The sequence below is a fragment of the Lepisosteus oculatus genome, chromosome 1 (genome assembly GCF_040954835.1).
Source record: "Lepisosteus oculatus isolate fLepOcu1 chromosome 1, fLepOcu1.hap2, whole genome shotgun sequence".
Classification (NCBI taxonomy): Eukaryota; Metazoa; Chordata; class Actinopteri; order Semionotiformes; family Lepisosteidae; genus Lepisosteus; species Lepisosteus oculatus.
This window is the reverse complement of record NC_090696.1, coordinates 42,621,324-42,637,495: the sequence shown is the minus strand read 5'-3', so window position 1 is coordinate 42,637,495 and position 16,172 is coordinate 42,621,324. Positions and strand designations below refer to the sequence as shown.

Here is a 16,172-nt window from a genome sequence, read left to right as displayed (position 1 = left end):
GATATGTTGACATTCACAACCAGGCTGGACATCTTAAATTTATTTCATTTGTGAGCTTCTGCACGTCTCTGTTACTTTTGGCTATTAAACTGTTAGCAAACTTCAGATTGTCCTGCTTCTCTCTGGAAGATGTTACTCCCCCATCTCGATTCTCAAATGCTGGGTTGAGAATTGCCTCCAGTATAATTAAGATAAGAATCAATGGTAGTTCACAACCCCTTCTCATACTCAATGTAATCTTGCCAATGGTTGAGTTTTTTGCTGAATTATGTTACTTTTCTATTGCTTCTAATTCTAGTACACAGGACAAGGAGATTGTGCAAATTAGATCACACTTGAACCAATTCATCTGTTTCTGTGCTGACCATCCTTGTTTCAAGTACGTTGTCTACTTTCCAAATAAATACCCAAAACACAAACATAACTAAACAATGACACAGGACTAAACAGGTCCCTGCTTCTTCCTAAAAGCCTAAGAGATTCAATAAAGCTGAAGAACAGTATTTACATAACTTATTTCATTACACAAAGCCTGCTGCACTCACCAAAAAAGGAAAAGTAAATCCTTTAATTATGAAAATCTCCACACAGTTTGTAAAGCATATCACGTTTAAGGGATTTGTTCCAAAGGTACAGCCTAGCAAGATTGTGTCCCTGAGACTGTAGGACTATAAACACTTTCTCTTGGAAATGTGCGCTATTCCTTATGCACCTTCATTGCCTTTCAATGAACAAGCATGTTTCTTGGAGTTCTGTTTTCTTCCTTGACCACTTAAACCACAAGATGTTACAATGCCTTTCTTATTCCTACAGGGTAATCTGATGTTCAAATGATTTGATACAAAAAACATCAAAATCCTCAATGGCACTGACAACCCTGTAAAGTCTTCAGTAGGAACCTTGAAACATGAAATAGAGGTAAGAAGTGGAAACTGGCAGTACATTTAAATCTAAGAACGGAAGGCAGTTATTCACAAGGGGTTGTCAGAAGTATGGAACAGGCTACCCAACCATGTTGAAGCCAAAAACCTGGCTTCTTTCAAATAAAATGGCTGGATGAGATCCCCAGCTCTTTATCTAAAGGGCTGGATGGCCTCCTGTGGGTTTGAAACCTTCCTTCTGTTCTTACATTTTAATACCAATAACAATACTTTGTCAAAGGATAATTTCACTTTCTTAAGACATATCGCTGTTCTAAGGATTTTCCATTTTAATTATGCCTGCTTAGCTTCCACTTCAGAGAATTCACTGCAGATGTCTGCTAAAACAGTTAATGAGCTAAATTATATTCCGTTTCCTCATTGAACTCAATAAATAAATTACATTTCAAGCAGATTCCAAGATACATAGTACCAGGTGCCTGTGTGTTCATTCCTCAACTGTATACATGTACTTCCAAATCCTGGCTTTGAGCATTTCCATATAAATATTTTCCAATATTAAATCTTACTCACAATCTGTAAGAGACGGTAATAAAGCTCCTTTTTTGTTTTTACTTTGCAAATCCAAAACTCTGTAAATAAAACACTAAAACCCCCCAAAAACATTAAAATGCACAAAAAGCAACTGCACATAAAAGTACATTGCTAAAATGTGATTACATTTAGTTAATTTTCCCGTGTTGAAAGCAATTGGGCAATTCCCAAAGTATGAATGAGATATCCATACACAGCATTAAAAGTTGTAACCATACAAATGGACTCATTTCAAAGAAGAAATGCGACAGACAATTTAGTGTTGTTATAATAACACATGCATTATAATAACACATTAAACATTATAATAAAAGTGCTGCTGGATCACTAAACTCAGAAGTAGCCAATTTATGGCAACTGCAACCAAAATGATTAATGTGATTTTGAATGAAAATCTTGAGTTGTTCCAATTTAAAGAGCGTTTTGGGATTGTAAAATTACAACGCAAAGTCCAGAAAAACACAGCAGTCCAGCAATACAGGTGTGACAGAGACTGTATTCAAGAAAGTAATTACAATGTTCTCTATAATTACACTCTAAGACACACTAAAATCCATTTAATCATGATTAAAATACATTCTTTAAATCATCTAGGTTTCATATTTAAAACGTTAGTTAACTGTAAAGACAGACCCAGCTTCATAACGGTGTCATATGTTTTCTAAAATAATTTGGCAAGTTTTTACCATCCATTGAAAATAATATTTTTAGGAGATTTTAAAATATTATTTTCCCTCCAAATTGATCATAATAAATATTCAGGGATGAAAAAAAAATACTGGTGTAGTAGTAACAGTATTAATCCAGCAACTGAATACACTCTTATTTACTTTTCAAAGTATCTGGCTTTGCAAATTTATACCTTGCATGCATTATAATGTGTTTGTATATCAGCACATTGCCAGTAACAGTGTTCAAACAAGAAATAACACTTTACAATGTCTGACAGCTTACAATAAGGAGCGTTAACAGAACATTTCTGTTCCATTTGCACTTGGTAAACCATGATTTATTTGCAGTCTCATCAAGATTTTCCCCTCTGTGACAAAACTCCAACCTCCATCTTAACTTTTGGCTTTATGATAAAACTTCATTTTGTTGAATTACCACAAAATATATATTTTTTTTATCCCAAAACCTTCCTAATAAAATCAGTCAGGAAACTCCAAGCCATACATTCTTAGGAGTATGTACATTCGGTTCACTAAATCTTCTCAATTTGTTTCAATGAGTAGGTTCCTTCAGTTACAGCCCAGAAATGGGATACATTTGAAAAACTATGCAACAATCCAGAATAAAACAAGAGGAAATGGCAGGAGAAAACCCATGACCGAGATTGGGCACAGGCGCAAATGTAATCTGTGAAACACAACACACCGTGTTGAGCTGCAACTGTGGAGTTCGGATCACATTCTTTGGTGCAGCACAGTGAGAGTGAAAGGCAATCCATTACAGGCGTCACCAGGAACGGGTCACCAAGGGAGCAAGGTTGCTTGGGGATTAGAATGTGCCGAATTGTAGATGAGGGGCATAATGTGCATCTTGGGAAATTAAGCAATGTTACACATCTAACACATAAAACACTAACTGTAAAAAGGCAACAGAGCAGGCAACATCAAATAAATTAAAAATACTGCTGCTGTTATCTTCATAACCATTATTTGTTATGAGGAGGAGGAGCTTTTTTGCAAGTGTACATTTTGCCTCTTTTGTTTTAGACCTAGGTTCTTATCAGCTTCACTTTCATATTCTGGTTTATCTGGTATTCACCAAAACAATTGTATGAAAGGTACATCATTCAAAATGTACTAAAAGGACTACATATTTTGCTCACATATACTGTATATGCAGTCATGTATTACCCTGTCATTTTTCCTAACAATTCCCCATAAAATGCCTTGTCAGGCACTCAATATTGTTCTCACTATATGCTCTATAATTAATAAGTAAATCACAGAGATATTCCCATACAGTGTTTCATGGCTCTCCAAGAACAGAACAAAGCATTTTCTATCCACATAACTGTGCAGTGGTGAGAAACACATGCAGTAACTACTACACAACAACTACAGGAAACACAAACCAGAGGACCAAAGCAAAAAGTAAGCAGAAGTGAATTTAAAACTTAAAAACGATTTACACAATGCAACCGAAACAGTGAGGAACAAGCTACCCAGCCAGCTGTCGAAGCCAATACCCTTATTTCTTTCAAAAAACAACTGGAAAGGATCCTCATTGTGTTATATTGCTTGAAGATTACCTCAGGTGCAAGAAGCAACATAAGCCTCCTTCCTCTGGGTTTGTTTTAAGGCACAGCTTAGTAAATTCTTCACATGGGTCAAGAAACCAAAAAGCAATCATTGAAGCATCTCTTCCAAAGCTAATACATGAAGACGAAAACCAATAAAAGAAACATTCAATGGCCAACCGTCACTATTTCGTTTATGACTTTGGCACATAGCCCTCCTGAAAATAGCAATATTGTTCCCAACACAAAAGTGCATTAATGCAAGCCATATTTCTTTCACAGTACATTTCCTAATGTTTTCATGTGGACGTGCCTTGTTTTCATGATGGAAACCGCTTCATGCCAAGTACCAAGCAGGGATCTGAAATTTCATTTTAAAAGGACACAAAAAATAGAACAGAAAGTAACTTGGATTTTCCCGGAGTAGAAAAACTCATTACAGACTTAATCACTTCATTCAAAATGTACTTGAAGAATGAGAATTGATTGGCAAGACCAGCATTTAGTCCTTGATACAAATTCCACTCTAACCACATCTGGCTTGCTGTAGGAGGATGAACACATTAAAATGCAGTAGATTTCCAAATTCCACTTATCCTTGCCCAGTCCAGTCCTTAGTCCTTACACAGCCCAGTCCTTAGTTCTCATTTTTATATTCCTCAATGTTCCCAGAACTGTGTCAGACTGATGGCAGCTCAGTTATGTGGACATCTTCTCTCAGAAACTGGGAATGTCTGATCACAGATGATTCCTGCAACCACATCTAATTGGAATTCTGATTGGAACAGAATAAACTAGTTAAAAGAAATAGGAACGCCCACGGCAAGCAGATTTATGTTAAAGAGCAATGTTTTGAATTTAATTCAGCAAGCAAATTATTTGCTCATTTTCTGTGTTGGTACAGTATGAGAATTATTTCCATTCTTCACAAACAAGTCTCATCTTTCTTATCCTCAGCCACAAACATGTACAATCTGTTAAGTAGAAAATGGGATGAAAGATTCAGACAAGTTGTGAATTTCCAGTAATGACTGGAAAGCAGTCACAGATAAAACAGAAGTGAAGTACAGTAACAATACTGACTAAGTAAGGGGTTTTAAATTATTTAACATATACCAACACATTTGTAATGGATGATGGTCAAATAAGCCAATTTTAACAAAAGTACAGTATTTTATTCAGATCCATAGGTCCTTAAGTAGCTCCCTGTTGTCTTTGCACGAATACACACATTTAAATTTGATTTGAGTGAAAACATGCAGAATATAACACAATGCTTGCTTAAATGTACTTGAACAATACTATATAATGAATATCAGGATTTACCAATATTTACGTATGCTCTTAAAAAAAAAGAGCACAAATTTTTGGATATTGATTAATTGTTTTCGGTATCATTTAAATTTACAGATTGTGCACGACTTACACATGCATAGACACTAAATCATCCGAGTAGTGTGAAAGTTCACGAAACAAGGGTAATAAGGTGGATTAACCTCCTAAATGTCAAGTAAAAAAACAGCCGAAAATAATGAAAGGAACCAAAATGCCCCACTTACTGAGAACAAAGCCTTCCTGCCATTGATAGATTGAATCAATCCTCACCAACAGTGGAGACAAGTCCTCTTTAGGACTACTTAATTATATACTTTGATTGTCACAACGATCTGCCACTCAACTGAGCACTGCTCTAAAGTAATAAAACCCGTTTCCTTCCTTCTTTAGTAAATAGTAGAGACCGGACCATTTCTTTGCAAAAGGGAACAAAATTAAAACACTGAATTAAAATAAAGTTGCTGGAAAGTGAAATAAATATAAAACTGGAGCGTGAAAAATTGATGCAAGCCACATTTTATCTTCCGTCTTCTTGGTTTATGAAGCCTCCTACATTAGCTTACACATTAGTTTTGTTTCTGCACTACACAACTTTTAATTCCATTTCTGTTAACTGCTGATGGGGAGTATGAGCCTGAAGACTTTTATAAATTATTCAATTATTTTATTAATTATCCTGCTTTCCTTGCTAGTTATTTTAATTTTTAGTTATTTCAGCTTTTTACAAGCTTCTAAGAAAACAGCTGAAACCTAACACTAATATCATATTATTTATATCTTTATATATGAAGGCGAGAAATCCATCATGAGCTGCTACAGAAAAAGGTGAATCACTGAGCTGCAGTGCTCCAAATGTTTTTTGCAATTTCTGTTGATACTGCAACAGAATTTATGTGCATCAAACAAAAATGCAAAAAAAAGACATTCAGAGACCATTATTGATTTTACAAGACCTAACGTTTTTTTCCCCTATTTAAATCGAAACACATTATCACATCTTCAGATGACTACCATGTGTATAGAACTATCAGCCTTATTGCCAGCACACTTCCCTGCCACCAAACTGAAGTCATCAGTTTAACCAGCATTTAACGGACATGGCTTATTGCTTATTGTACCGCTTGAAGAAGCTCATATTTGTTTCTTTTAGCCAAATTTAGAAATAGGGTATTAAGTTCTCAAATGCTTACAATCAGCGTAAAATGTTAAACGTTCAAAATCATTTTTAAAATCATCAGTCCAGATTACAATATATTGGAGAGGCTTCTACAGGAGTAAATGACCTACAAGGATAACTTTGTTATTCAAAAAATCATTTTAGTTTCTGGAACTTTAAGGGCAAGTTACTAGAACTTCCTTGTGAATTCTACTTGTCTTGACTTATGACAAGAAATATGGGGCCAGCTGCTTCCATGCCATCCCTGGAATATTCTTCGATATGGAATGCAACTTCCTGAACAGAACTTCCTAACTTTTTCTTGGCTTACAAGCTCAACATTCTACCTTACCAACCTGGTGGCTAAACCTCAACGGCTTTAAGCAGAGCCACTGATAAACTATACACTATCTGCTTTATCTGAAACAGACTGGGATGGGTGTGAACCCCATCCCCAATTCGTTCCACAACTTTCATGTCATCTCTAATTTCTCCATGCACTTTCATTGGAGTATGGAACAAGCTACCCAGCCATATGGCAGAAGCCGTTACACTGGCTTCACTCAAGAAATTACTGGAAAAGATCATTGGATCAATTAACTGCTAATGACAAAATGTGCTAGATGGGCCAAATACCCACCTCTCATTCATAATCTCTGATGTTTTTAATTTGTTAACCATTTTGAATATGCTAGAAAGCATGGTAATATGAACATACCGCTCTGCGGCAGTATTTATATTATCGTCGATAGCGCACAGCAAAGCAGAGAGGCCTACAGTAGGTGTAAAAAACCTGAGGTAATTATCAGTTGAAGAAGTGGAAATTCTCAATAGCAATAAATCCTCTAATTCCTTTTATCTTAAAGTGATGTAGAGTTCACATTTTATTAACGTGTTTCTGAAAGGTTTGGTTCAGGAAAGTACTAGGTTCTCTATTCACCTTATTAATTATGGCAGGACTAATTTTCAAAGCCCTGGCTAGTTGCACTCTGAAGTCAGCGTTTGCCTAATGCACCAGTCATGTGTGAATGCAAACAGTTTTACTGGGTTATAATCACCACTGAACAAATACACTAATAAGTGTGGAGTTCAAAGCAGTACAAGCCACTGTTGACAAAGATTTTAAATGAGCTAACTGTTTTAAAATAATAATAATTCCTTAGATTTATATAATGCTCTTCTGGAAACTCCACTTAAAGATACAGATAATGGGGACTCTCCTCCGCCACCACCTGGATAATGCAATGGCAGCCATAGTGCACCAGATCACTCACTACACATCAGCTATCAATGGGGAGCAGAACAGAATCATGAAGCTAAATCATAAATGGGAATTATTTGGAGATTGGTTAGGGCCAATGGGAAATTTGACACCCATACGCCTTTCGGGAAACGCACAGGGATTTTTAACGATCAGAGAGTCACAACCTTGGTTTTACATCTAATTCGAAGGACGGCATCTTTTTACTGTATAGTGTCCCCATCACTATACTGGGGCATTAGGACCCACACAAACCACAGGTGAGCACCCCCTAATGGCCCCACTAACACCACTTCCAGCAGCAACCTTAGTTTTTCCCAGGAGATCCAGATATTGACCAGGCTCACATCTGCTGAGCTTCAGTGGGTTGACAGTTAATAATGAAAGCTTTAACAAAGAGTTCTTTGAGGCAATGTATTGCAGAGCAATTTTTTCAGATATGCAACTAGATATGCAAGTTTTACTTTTTATACCCTCAATTTATCTCACTGCTCAAACCCTTATACCTGCACATGAAGAAAGCCTAGAAAATGAACACTCTGAAACATGAAGTCAGGCTATCTACAGCTCTTAAACCTAAAAAGCCATTGCATAAACAGCGGAGAGATAACAATGAACTACAAGCGCTATGCACTTGGCAAGTCAAAGAGTTTACTAAGAGCAGTACAGTATGTCAGAAAGTTTTAGAACTCAATCACACTCTAACTTGATTTACATTTTCTGCTTTCAGCTCTTAAAACATTGAATGTGACTTAGAATTGTTATGAATCTTGTCAAGAGCTTGAGAACTCAACTCATTCTGGTGTGTTATCCAAAACATAAACAATTATCAAAGGAATTGACTGTCGGGTCATTTGGTAGGTTCGCACCCTGATCTGTGTTTGTTCATCATCATGTATTCAAGCTCTATTATCAGATGCTCAATCAGAAATAAGCATAGACATGTACAGGACAGAGCACTTCTGTCTGCTGAAGTGGTTAGCAAAACTACACTTGAAGTTGTGTATTTCTGAAACTCAGAGTTGAGTTCAGAAACAAGTAAATCCAAAGTCTAAATAAGCAAGATGGAGGGATTTAGAACTTAGCTGGACTGAAAACGAGCAGATGCAGTCATCACCTAGCTTCAGAGTTGGGAACTGCTATACTAGAAAACAACATGACATCCAGTGACTCTTTAGAAGTTTTGCCAATCCAAAGTAACACTGAATTTTTCATCCTATACTGAGTCATCAAGGTGCTGTCGTGCTCTTCAAGGCTTGCTTGTTGACAAAAAACGAGTGTAGTTTCTAGTCCATTAGGGAACAGGAACACAGTACTTGTATATAACAAGTGCAAATATCACTTCTTTGTCTTTTCTCATTAAATGATGCCTTTTATCATCAAAAGGGCTGTTCGCTATTAGATAATAGTTTGAGAATTCATACCGCAAAAAAATTCCTCCTCAATAAAAACTGCTTTACTTAATAGTCTGGCTAAAGTGAGTTCTGACATGCAACCCTCTCGCTTTATCCTTGAATTTATATAAACAAAGAGCTTGAGAACCTATGGAAGCATCCCATTTCCAATCACCTTTCCCATTATTCAGAAAGAACAAAATACTTTGAAACAGGATATTATTGACTGTCATTTATACTTTTAGCTCTTTATGCTTCAAGACTTCCTGTCAAGAGGCAAAGTTATTGTTTTAAGTATAATCTGTAAACTGTGTGATAATTCTGTTTCACTTCCAAAGACATGATTCAATTACACAATATACTGTCTAATGCAGAAGGGCCCTATTATACCAATCAAAGTTTATTTATCAAATGCGGTGTGCAGCAGTAGTTGTTGGCAATGAAACGTCTTCTATATATACACACACTATATATTCCAAATATAGACTGTACAGTCCATACTCTGTATTTTGTTACTGTACATTGCAAACCATATAAAGTGCATTGCTTGATATTCAGTACTTTTAAAATGCTCAATTGCCACTTTAATTCCCTTGTTCAAGATGCCACACATGTACTTGAAGGAGAATTAGTTGTACTGTTTAAAGCTATACTGCAAAAAAAAAAACGTACAATTTCATGTGATCTCTAACATTCGTGTAACATTCACATGAAGTACTAAAGACATTCTCTATGGTCCTCATATTACAATATATTCTAATGTTTTCTACAGGGGTAGAACAGCAACCAGATTATGAGAACTGGTCTCTCTCGTAATATCACACCTAAGATCAAAGACAGAGATTCTGAAAACATAAAACCAAGAGCAGACGTTTGCAATAATGCCTTTGATACTGCAATACAACACTGTCATTTAAAGTTATAAATACATATCTTCTTTCAATATTCTACTTATTGGCATAACAATAGGGTGGTTTTCTAACTAGCAATGCATTTTCCCCATTGCAAATATAGTTATTGTTTTAGTTTGCTCCTAAGAAGAAACTGACTTTCATAGTATTTCTCATGTGTGTATAACAGGCAATTTACACTCAATATGAAAGGCAGAAAGGCAAGATAAAATACAGCTTGTTTAAGTCTCAATTTATACTCAGTATACAATTTGTTGTTCAAATGGCTTTATTTGTGGAAGTTTAACATCTCTGTCAAACTCGGGTGATGTTAAGATCACATACAAAACACTGCTCTATTCCACTAATTCTAATTCTACAATTGCCCATTTCAGTACCAGATGAAACATCTATAAGGACATGAAAGTGACAGATAAGGTATAAATTAACCCCTTTGGCACTCTGAATACTAATAATGCTAATGGACTAAAGCAGGTATTTTGGATTCTCAGGCTCTTATTAATGTATTATTTTTCAAATTTGTTGAGGTCTCACAGCTTCAAACTCAGTAGAGCTCATTATTTGTCAAAAGACAATTTAAATATTGGAATATAGCAATTATTTCCAAAAAATTAAAAATACAGATGCAATAAGCTGTTTTAACCATGTAAATCATAGTCTTTTAGAAGCAGCACTTAGGTGGCAATTGCTTTTATAAAAACAAGAAAACTTGTTTGCACACTGTTCATATGATAACACAAAGACTGATAGATGGCTGTTCATTTGCTGATGGAAATTGAAAACATGCTGTTCAAGATAATCAATTATTTTAAAGCATTTCTGGGCATGTTATACATACTTTCACCTTCTCAGTCACATAAGCTATTTATTGCTGTGCATGATTATTTGAAATAGTGAAATACTACCGCAATGCCATTGAAAGGTATATAACATCTGTACATTAAGAGTGGGACCACACACTAATCTGGTATTGTAGACTCTTGGTACACTCTTCTAAATAATAATTAATAAAAGTCAAACTGTCTTCAATAGAAGGTCTTTGTGTTTTCTAACCACTCAAAATACAAACAGCACTGTAAACTAATAATGTTAGAAATACTAACTTCCATAACAGATCTTATTGAATATTAAATCATTATGGTGTTGGTAAGGTTTCTAAATATGGAGTTCTTCAAAATTATAACAAACAGCCCTTTACATTTCTTGTGTTTTTTTTTGCCTATTCTGTTTATCTTAACTCCATGGAAATACTGTACTTTTTCTTTCTCTGTTAAAACAAAAATCAAGATCCTCAAATTAGTTGTTTGATCTGAGTTTTAAACAAAAAACTGACACGGACTAAGCCAGATTTATCATTAATGTCATTTAAAAAAATTAGACACTGCAAACAGAGTTGAGAATTCAATGGTCCTCAAAAATGTAGAAAAGGGATAAGGTAAAATTATGATATTGATAATTATGATATAATGTGGTTAAAATTGGTTAACACCCTAATACAGCTTCATTTAGACTACTGCATACAGTTTGATCTTTAGGTTTGTAGAAAGACATTGCTGCTCTGTACTCAGTCCAGAGAAGAGCAATCAGATACATTCTGGGAATTAAAAGGAATGTCCTGTAAGTCTAAAAGCACAGGGGACCTGATACAAGCATTCAAAATCCACAAAGGGTTTGACAAGGACAAGGTCGGCGCAGTGGACATGCTCAGAATCGATAATGGAACAAAAACAAGAAAACAAGTAGAAACTATGTGGAAGTGCATTTAAAACTGAGAACGGGAGACACTTTTTTTTGCAAAAGTTTGTGAAAGTATGTTGTGGAAACACAGCCATATTGTTGAAGCTGATACACTAGCTTCTTTCAAGAAAAGGACCCACAAGATCATAAGTTCAATAAGCTACCAATTAACATACAGGCTGGTTGGGTCAAACGTCTCCTCTCATTTGTACCTGTTCTTCCAAAGGTAACATGATTTCTTAATTTTTATATATAAAAATTGGGTACTTTAGAGGGGTACACCTTAAGTGAATATAAAACCCAAAAGGAAAAAAGTGAAAAGAATTGAATTTACTTATCTTCCTGAGTATTTCATATAGATTACATAAACCCAAACCTAACTTTATTCTTAACCAAGCCCCTAACAAAAAATCTGGAACAGAATACAGCCAATAACACATAATTCAGTATTTGTATATAATATGATTGTTATTTCATATACTGTACCTACCAAGATGGGCGAGTTAACTCCAAGGAAACATCACGGTATCACTGAAACAGTCTTTTACTGCCACCAGGTGGAGTTTTAGAAAAAGCATAAAAACAACTTCAACAGAAAAGCATTTGTTTAATCTGTACATGCATTCACAAAAATTAGTAGAAAACTGAACCAATTTGTATTGATTTCCTAGTTTCCAAAAACAGAACAGGACAACTGCACTCACACCCCTGGGGGTTCTACAAGAAGTCCTCTAATATGAAGTGAGGCAACTACCATTGAGGCAATCATGCAACAAGCATTTAACTGCACAGGTGTCAGCACTCCGATCCCCTATCATCCCTGCCTCCAAACAATGATGTCGTGATAGGATAGAATCCAAAAATGCCAGTAAAGGGAATTTCGAGGTTCCCAAAACTACACCAACATCCGTTTCAGTAGGTCAGCCACAGCCCGATGAATAGAACATGTAGAAGAAACCCATGAAACGTTTATTTGGCACTTACTCTGTTGAAGAAACTGTAGCTTGTCCATGAGGACAAGGCTGACAGGACCAACCCATCCCCTCTCGTCACAAGGAACGAGCCAGGGAAGAGGGAGAGGTGCGAGAAGGAAAAAAACAAAAAGGGGTGCTCGGACGACAAAATATTTACACACAAGAGCAGTATCATCATCTGTTTTAAAACACCACTTAGAAACACTGAGGCCAGTCCAGAAGATGCTGTACATAGCAAGTTCCTTAAAAAAAATAAAGACTGGTACTATTATTCAGCAAGAGAAATAAGATAATTGTTTTAAATAAAAACAAATACTGTGCAATACAATATGTGATGCTACCAAGATTAAAAGGAAATTTAAAAAGCCCACTACATTTTATATGCAACTGGAAACAGACAACGGGATGTTAGTGCACTTATTTCAGTCTTCAGAGAGTCAGCATATTAAAAAAAAGTCAAGTACAGAGAAGTCAATGAAATCCATCACCTGTCTTCAGCAAATGTTTTTATTTTGTTCGTTTGGCCATCAATAACAAAATGAAGAAAACAAGTTTTATTTTTCATTAGTAAACAATGAAAGTCATCCATTCAAATTCTGGAGCATAAAACTGTAGAACCAGGCAAGGGAAGATGCAGTCAGGGACCTACGAGTTTCACCTGAAAAGGTAATAAATGATGCTCATAGCAATCCTAGTTCACAGGGAAAAATAAAAATACAATATGAACAGTTTAAGATAGTCTGCAAACTTCACAAATAAAACAGCACATCTACATTGTAGCAATAAAGAAACTTGAACCTGTCATGCACCAAGCATTTGTCCTACTGTATATTTCACACAAACACATGCAGACACAAGAGGCCACTTTAGGGCTCATTAGTGTCCAGAGAGAAAGGATAATAGAAGTGAATATTACTACTAGACGTAAGCCAATAAGCAAAGAGAATTTCCGACCATACACTAACGGCAACATCCAACTAAAAAATAAAAACTTAAGAGACTGTAATGGAAAATGCCATGGAGAATAATCATCATGACTGCTAGGAAAAATGCAAAGTACAAAATGCCCTACTCTAGTAAACCTACTGTACAATAACAGGACTGCTTGGGAGATGCAAATCAAAGAACATTTACTCCCATTCTGGTTTAACAGTTATGGGTATTCTTGAGCAAGTCCACGGAATTCTGAAAAATGCTATAAACCCTTATGTACAAAATGAATACACAACACATGCCTTTTACATTCTAGGTTTAGTGAAATTAGTAATTTTTTTTGCATGAGTACTTGAGACTTTTTGAAATGTAAATGCTGCCAACACAATCTTAAAGGAAGCACATCTGCCTCTTACAATATCATTTTAATTTTATTCTCTTTAATAGCTATAGTAGACTGACAAATTTTATTCATGAGTTCAGCGCATGAAGAACAAAAGAACAAGATTATCCTCAGCATGAAAGCAAGCAAAAAAGATTAAAAGCACCCATTTACACAACAAATAAAACTTTGTTGTTGTTAGAAAAATGATTTCAGCTGCTGGATTCATATCCCGTTGTTAGACACAAACACTGTAGATAGAAGCACTTAGCTTTTAAGATTAGAAGCCATTTCTTAAATAAACACTTTTAATGAACTTACTTGCATATTAAAGATATTTGATAGTGAATGGCTAAAAGCTAATGTAACTATAAACACTAATGTCTTTGTACAATGCTGTTCTAAAGGTAGTATTGTGCTAATTTTCAGTTACACTAACATTTTTAAACATTTACTTTTTTAAAAGCATACACAACTTTCAGCTTGCACATTAAAATCAAAACTGTCCAACACTTTAGTAAATGCACTTTACAAAAGGATACTGCCTACTGCACTAAAAATGTTTTTTGAAGCAGTCATTTAGTCTATTCTGGCAGTCAAGCCAGGACTATTCACCTTCATTCACCTTAAAGAATGCATGAGCATTGCAATGAGCAGAGATTATAAGAAGACTTGAGAGTTATTACACTAGTATCTACTCTACTCAGTTGTGCCTTCATGCACAACATGCACAAAGTTTGTGTCATTTTGATGAGCAAAAATATACAGGTAATAATGCACACTCTAATATTTCTGACAACAATGGTACTCAAATAGAGGAAATGTTTTGTGGTACAATCAACAAGTACTACAAAACAACAGTTAGCTTTATTGTGACTATGATTCTTTACCCAGTTCTCCTTATTTTGACTGTGTTCACAATGGAGGATTATTTCCCCATTTATTCATCCTTAGTCCTTGGTTGATGTAGCCCAGCAGGTTTGATGAATAGTTTATATCCTCAATAAATTAAGGTCTAAAACACTGACAATACAGACCAATTAAGTGAACAATTGATTCAATTCAAGTCAGTAAGAGTCCATGGATGAATGCAATCCAGAAGACAAGATGGACCAGGAATGAATATACGAAAAGAAAATCTTCAGTTTCGATTAACATGCACCCTTCAGTACAACTCAATGGGATCTATCCAATGTGTAGAGATGTTCCATAACATCGCTTTTAATTTATTAAAAGATTTATATCAGCATTTAAAAAAGATATTCGTCACCGTATCTTTATCAGAATTTCTATATTACAAGACGGTACTGTGGAAAACGTCAAAACCTGCCCTTCTATAGGTTAATTTATTAAAATATGTTAGAGGTGTAAAGAACAGCGACTGAGACGTATCATATCTAAAAACACTCATTTTACACAAATCTGTCTGAACAGTAAAGCTTTAACGTCAATTCCTGAACTGGTGCATCGGTTATTTCGACAATTTTACATTAAAATTTAAGTGTGCAAAACTCAGTCCTAGAAGTAAGTGGATTTAGTATTGCATTACTTAAAAGAAAAACTCGATAAGCATCGGTTTACTCACTGAGAATAACTTCTCACCTTTCGTACCTTCGTATACCTTCTTTTTTTTAGATCCATTTACTCGAACCAAAGTCCAGCGAGTTTCGACTCCTAGAAACCAATATCGACATATAAATTTCCATTTTATCGTACATGATACATCAAACAAACATCAATGTCATATACATACCGGACATCTCTAAATGTAATTGTCATTGACCATCCAAGAAGTGAGTATAATCCTTTACAAACAAGCTGCTGCCCCTCCAGCAAGTTAAACCTTCCGACTCCTCTGTCCTCTTGTCTGCTAAGGTGGGCGGGGGAGAGTACTTGTTCTGAAAATGTTTCACTCTTTTATCAATTAGGATTTATTTCAAGATGTTTGCGTAATATGTAGAATTTCCAACTTTGTAGTGACACTTAGTTCAGAACATTATATCGTTCTTTAGAAATTCTTATGTAGCGTCGGATGCAAATATACAACAACAAATAAAACTATTTAACCTCATTTGTAATGGTCATCAACGTGGTTTTAAATCACTTAATCCATCGTGTCTGTTTGTAAAGTGCATGCAAAGTATTAAAAAGACTGACTAAATTGCAGTTTTTAAGTGAGAATTGCGTCTGTTTGTTCGTCTTGCCTATGTCAACATAACAAGTCTAAGGTTTACATGGTCACGCGGGTGTGAAAGATTCCACAAAATGAAAGAAAAATGTTGTTTCGTGTTTTGACAAAACGTGTAACTCTTTTAAACTGAAGTTTAATAAAGCAGTTTGAACACTTAACCGCCCTTTTGGGAGGA

General features: G+C 35.4%; 1 protein-coding gene across 1 annotated transcript in view; it reads right to left on the bottom strand.

The window, feature by feature from the left end:
- Nucleotides 1-16,101, bottom strand: part of LOC102696634 (serine/threonine-protein phosphatase 2A 55 kDa regulatory subunit B gamma isoform) — a 163,443-nt gene extending 147,342 nt beyond the window's left edge. The window contains exons 1-2 of the mRNA XM_069190224.1: nt 15,560-16,101; nt 15,409-15,480 (exon numbers count right to left, since the gene is read on the bottom strand). Of these exons, the coding sequence (XP_069046325.1) occupies nt 15,409-15,480; nt 15,560-15,566 (79 nt within the window). The 5' untranslated portion in view covers nt 15,567-16,101. The remainder of the gene's footprint in view (nt 1-15,408; nt 15,481-15,559) is intronic.
- Between the last annotated feature and the right edge of the window lie 71 nt (nt 16,102-16,172).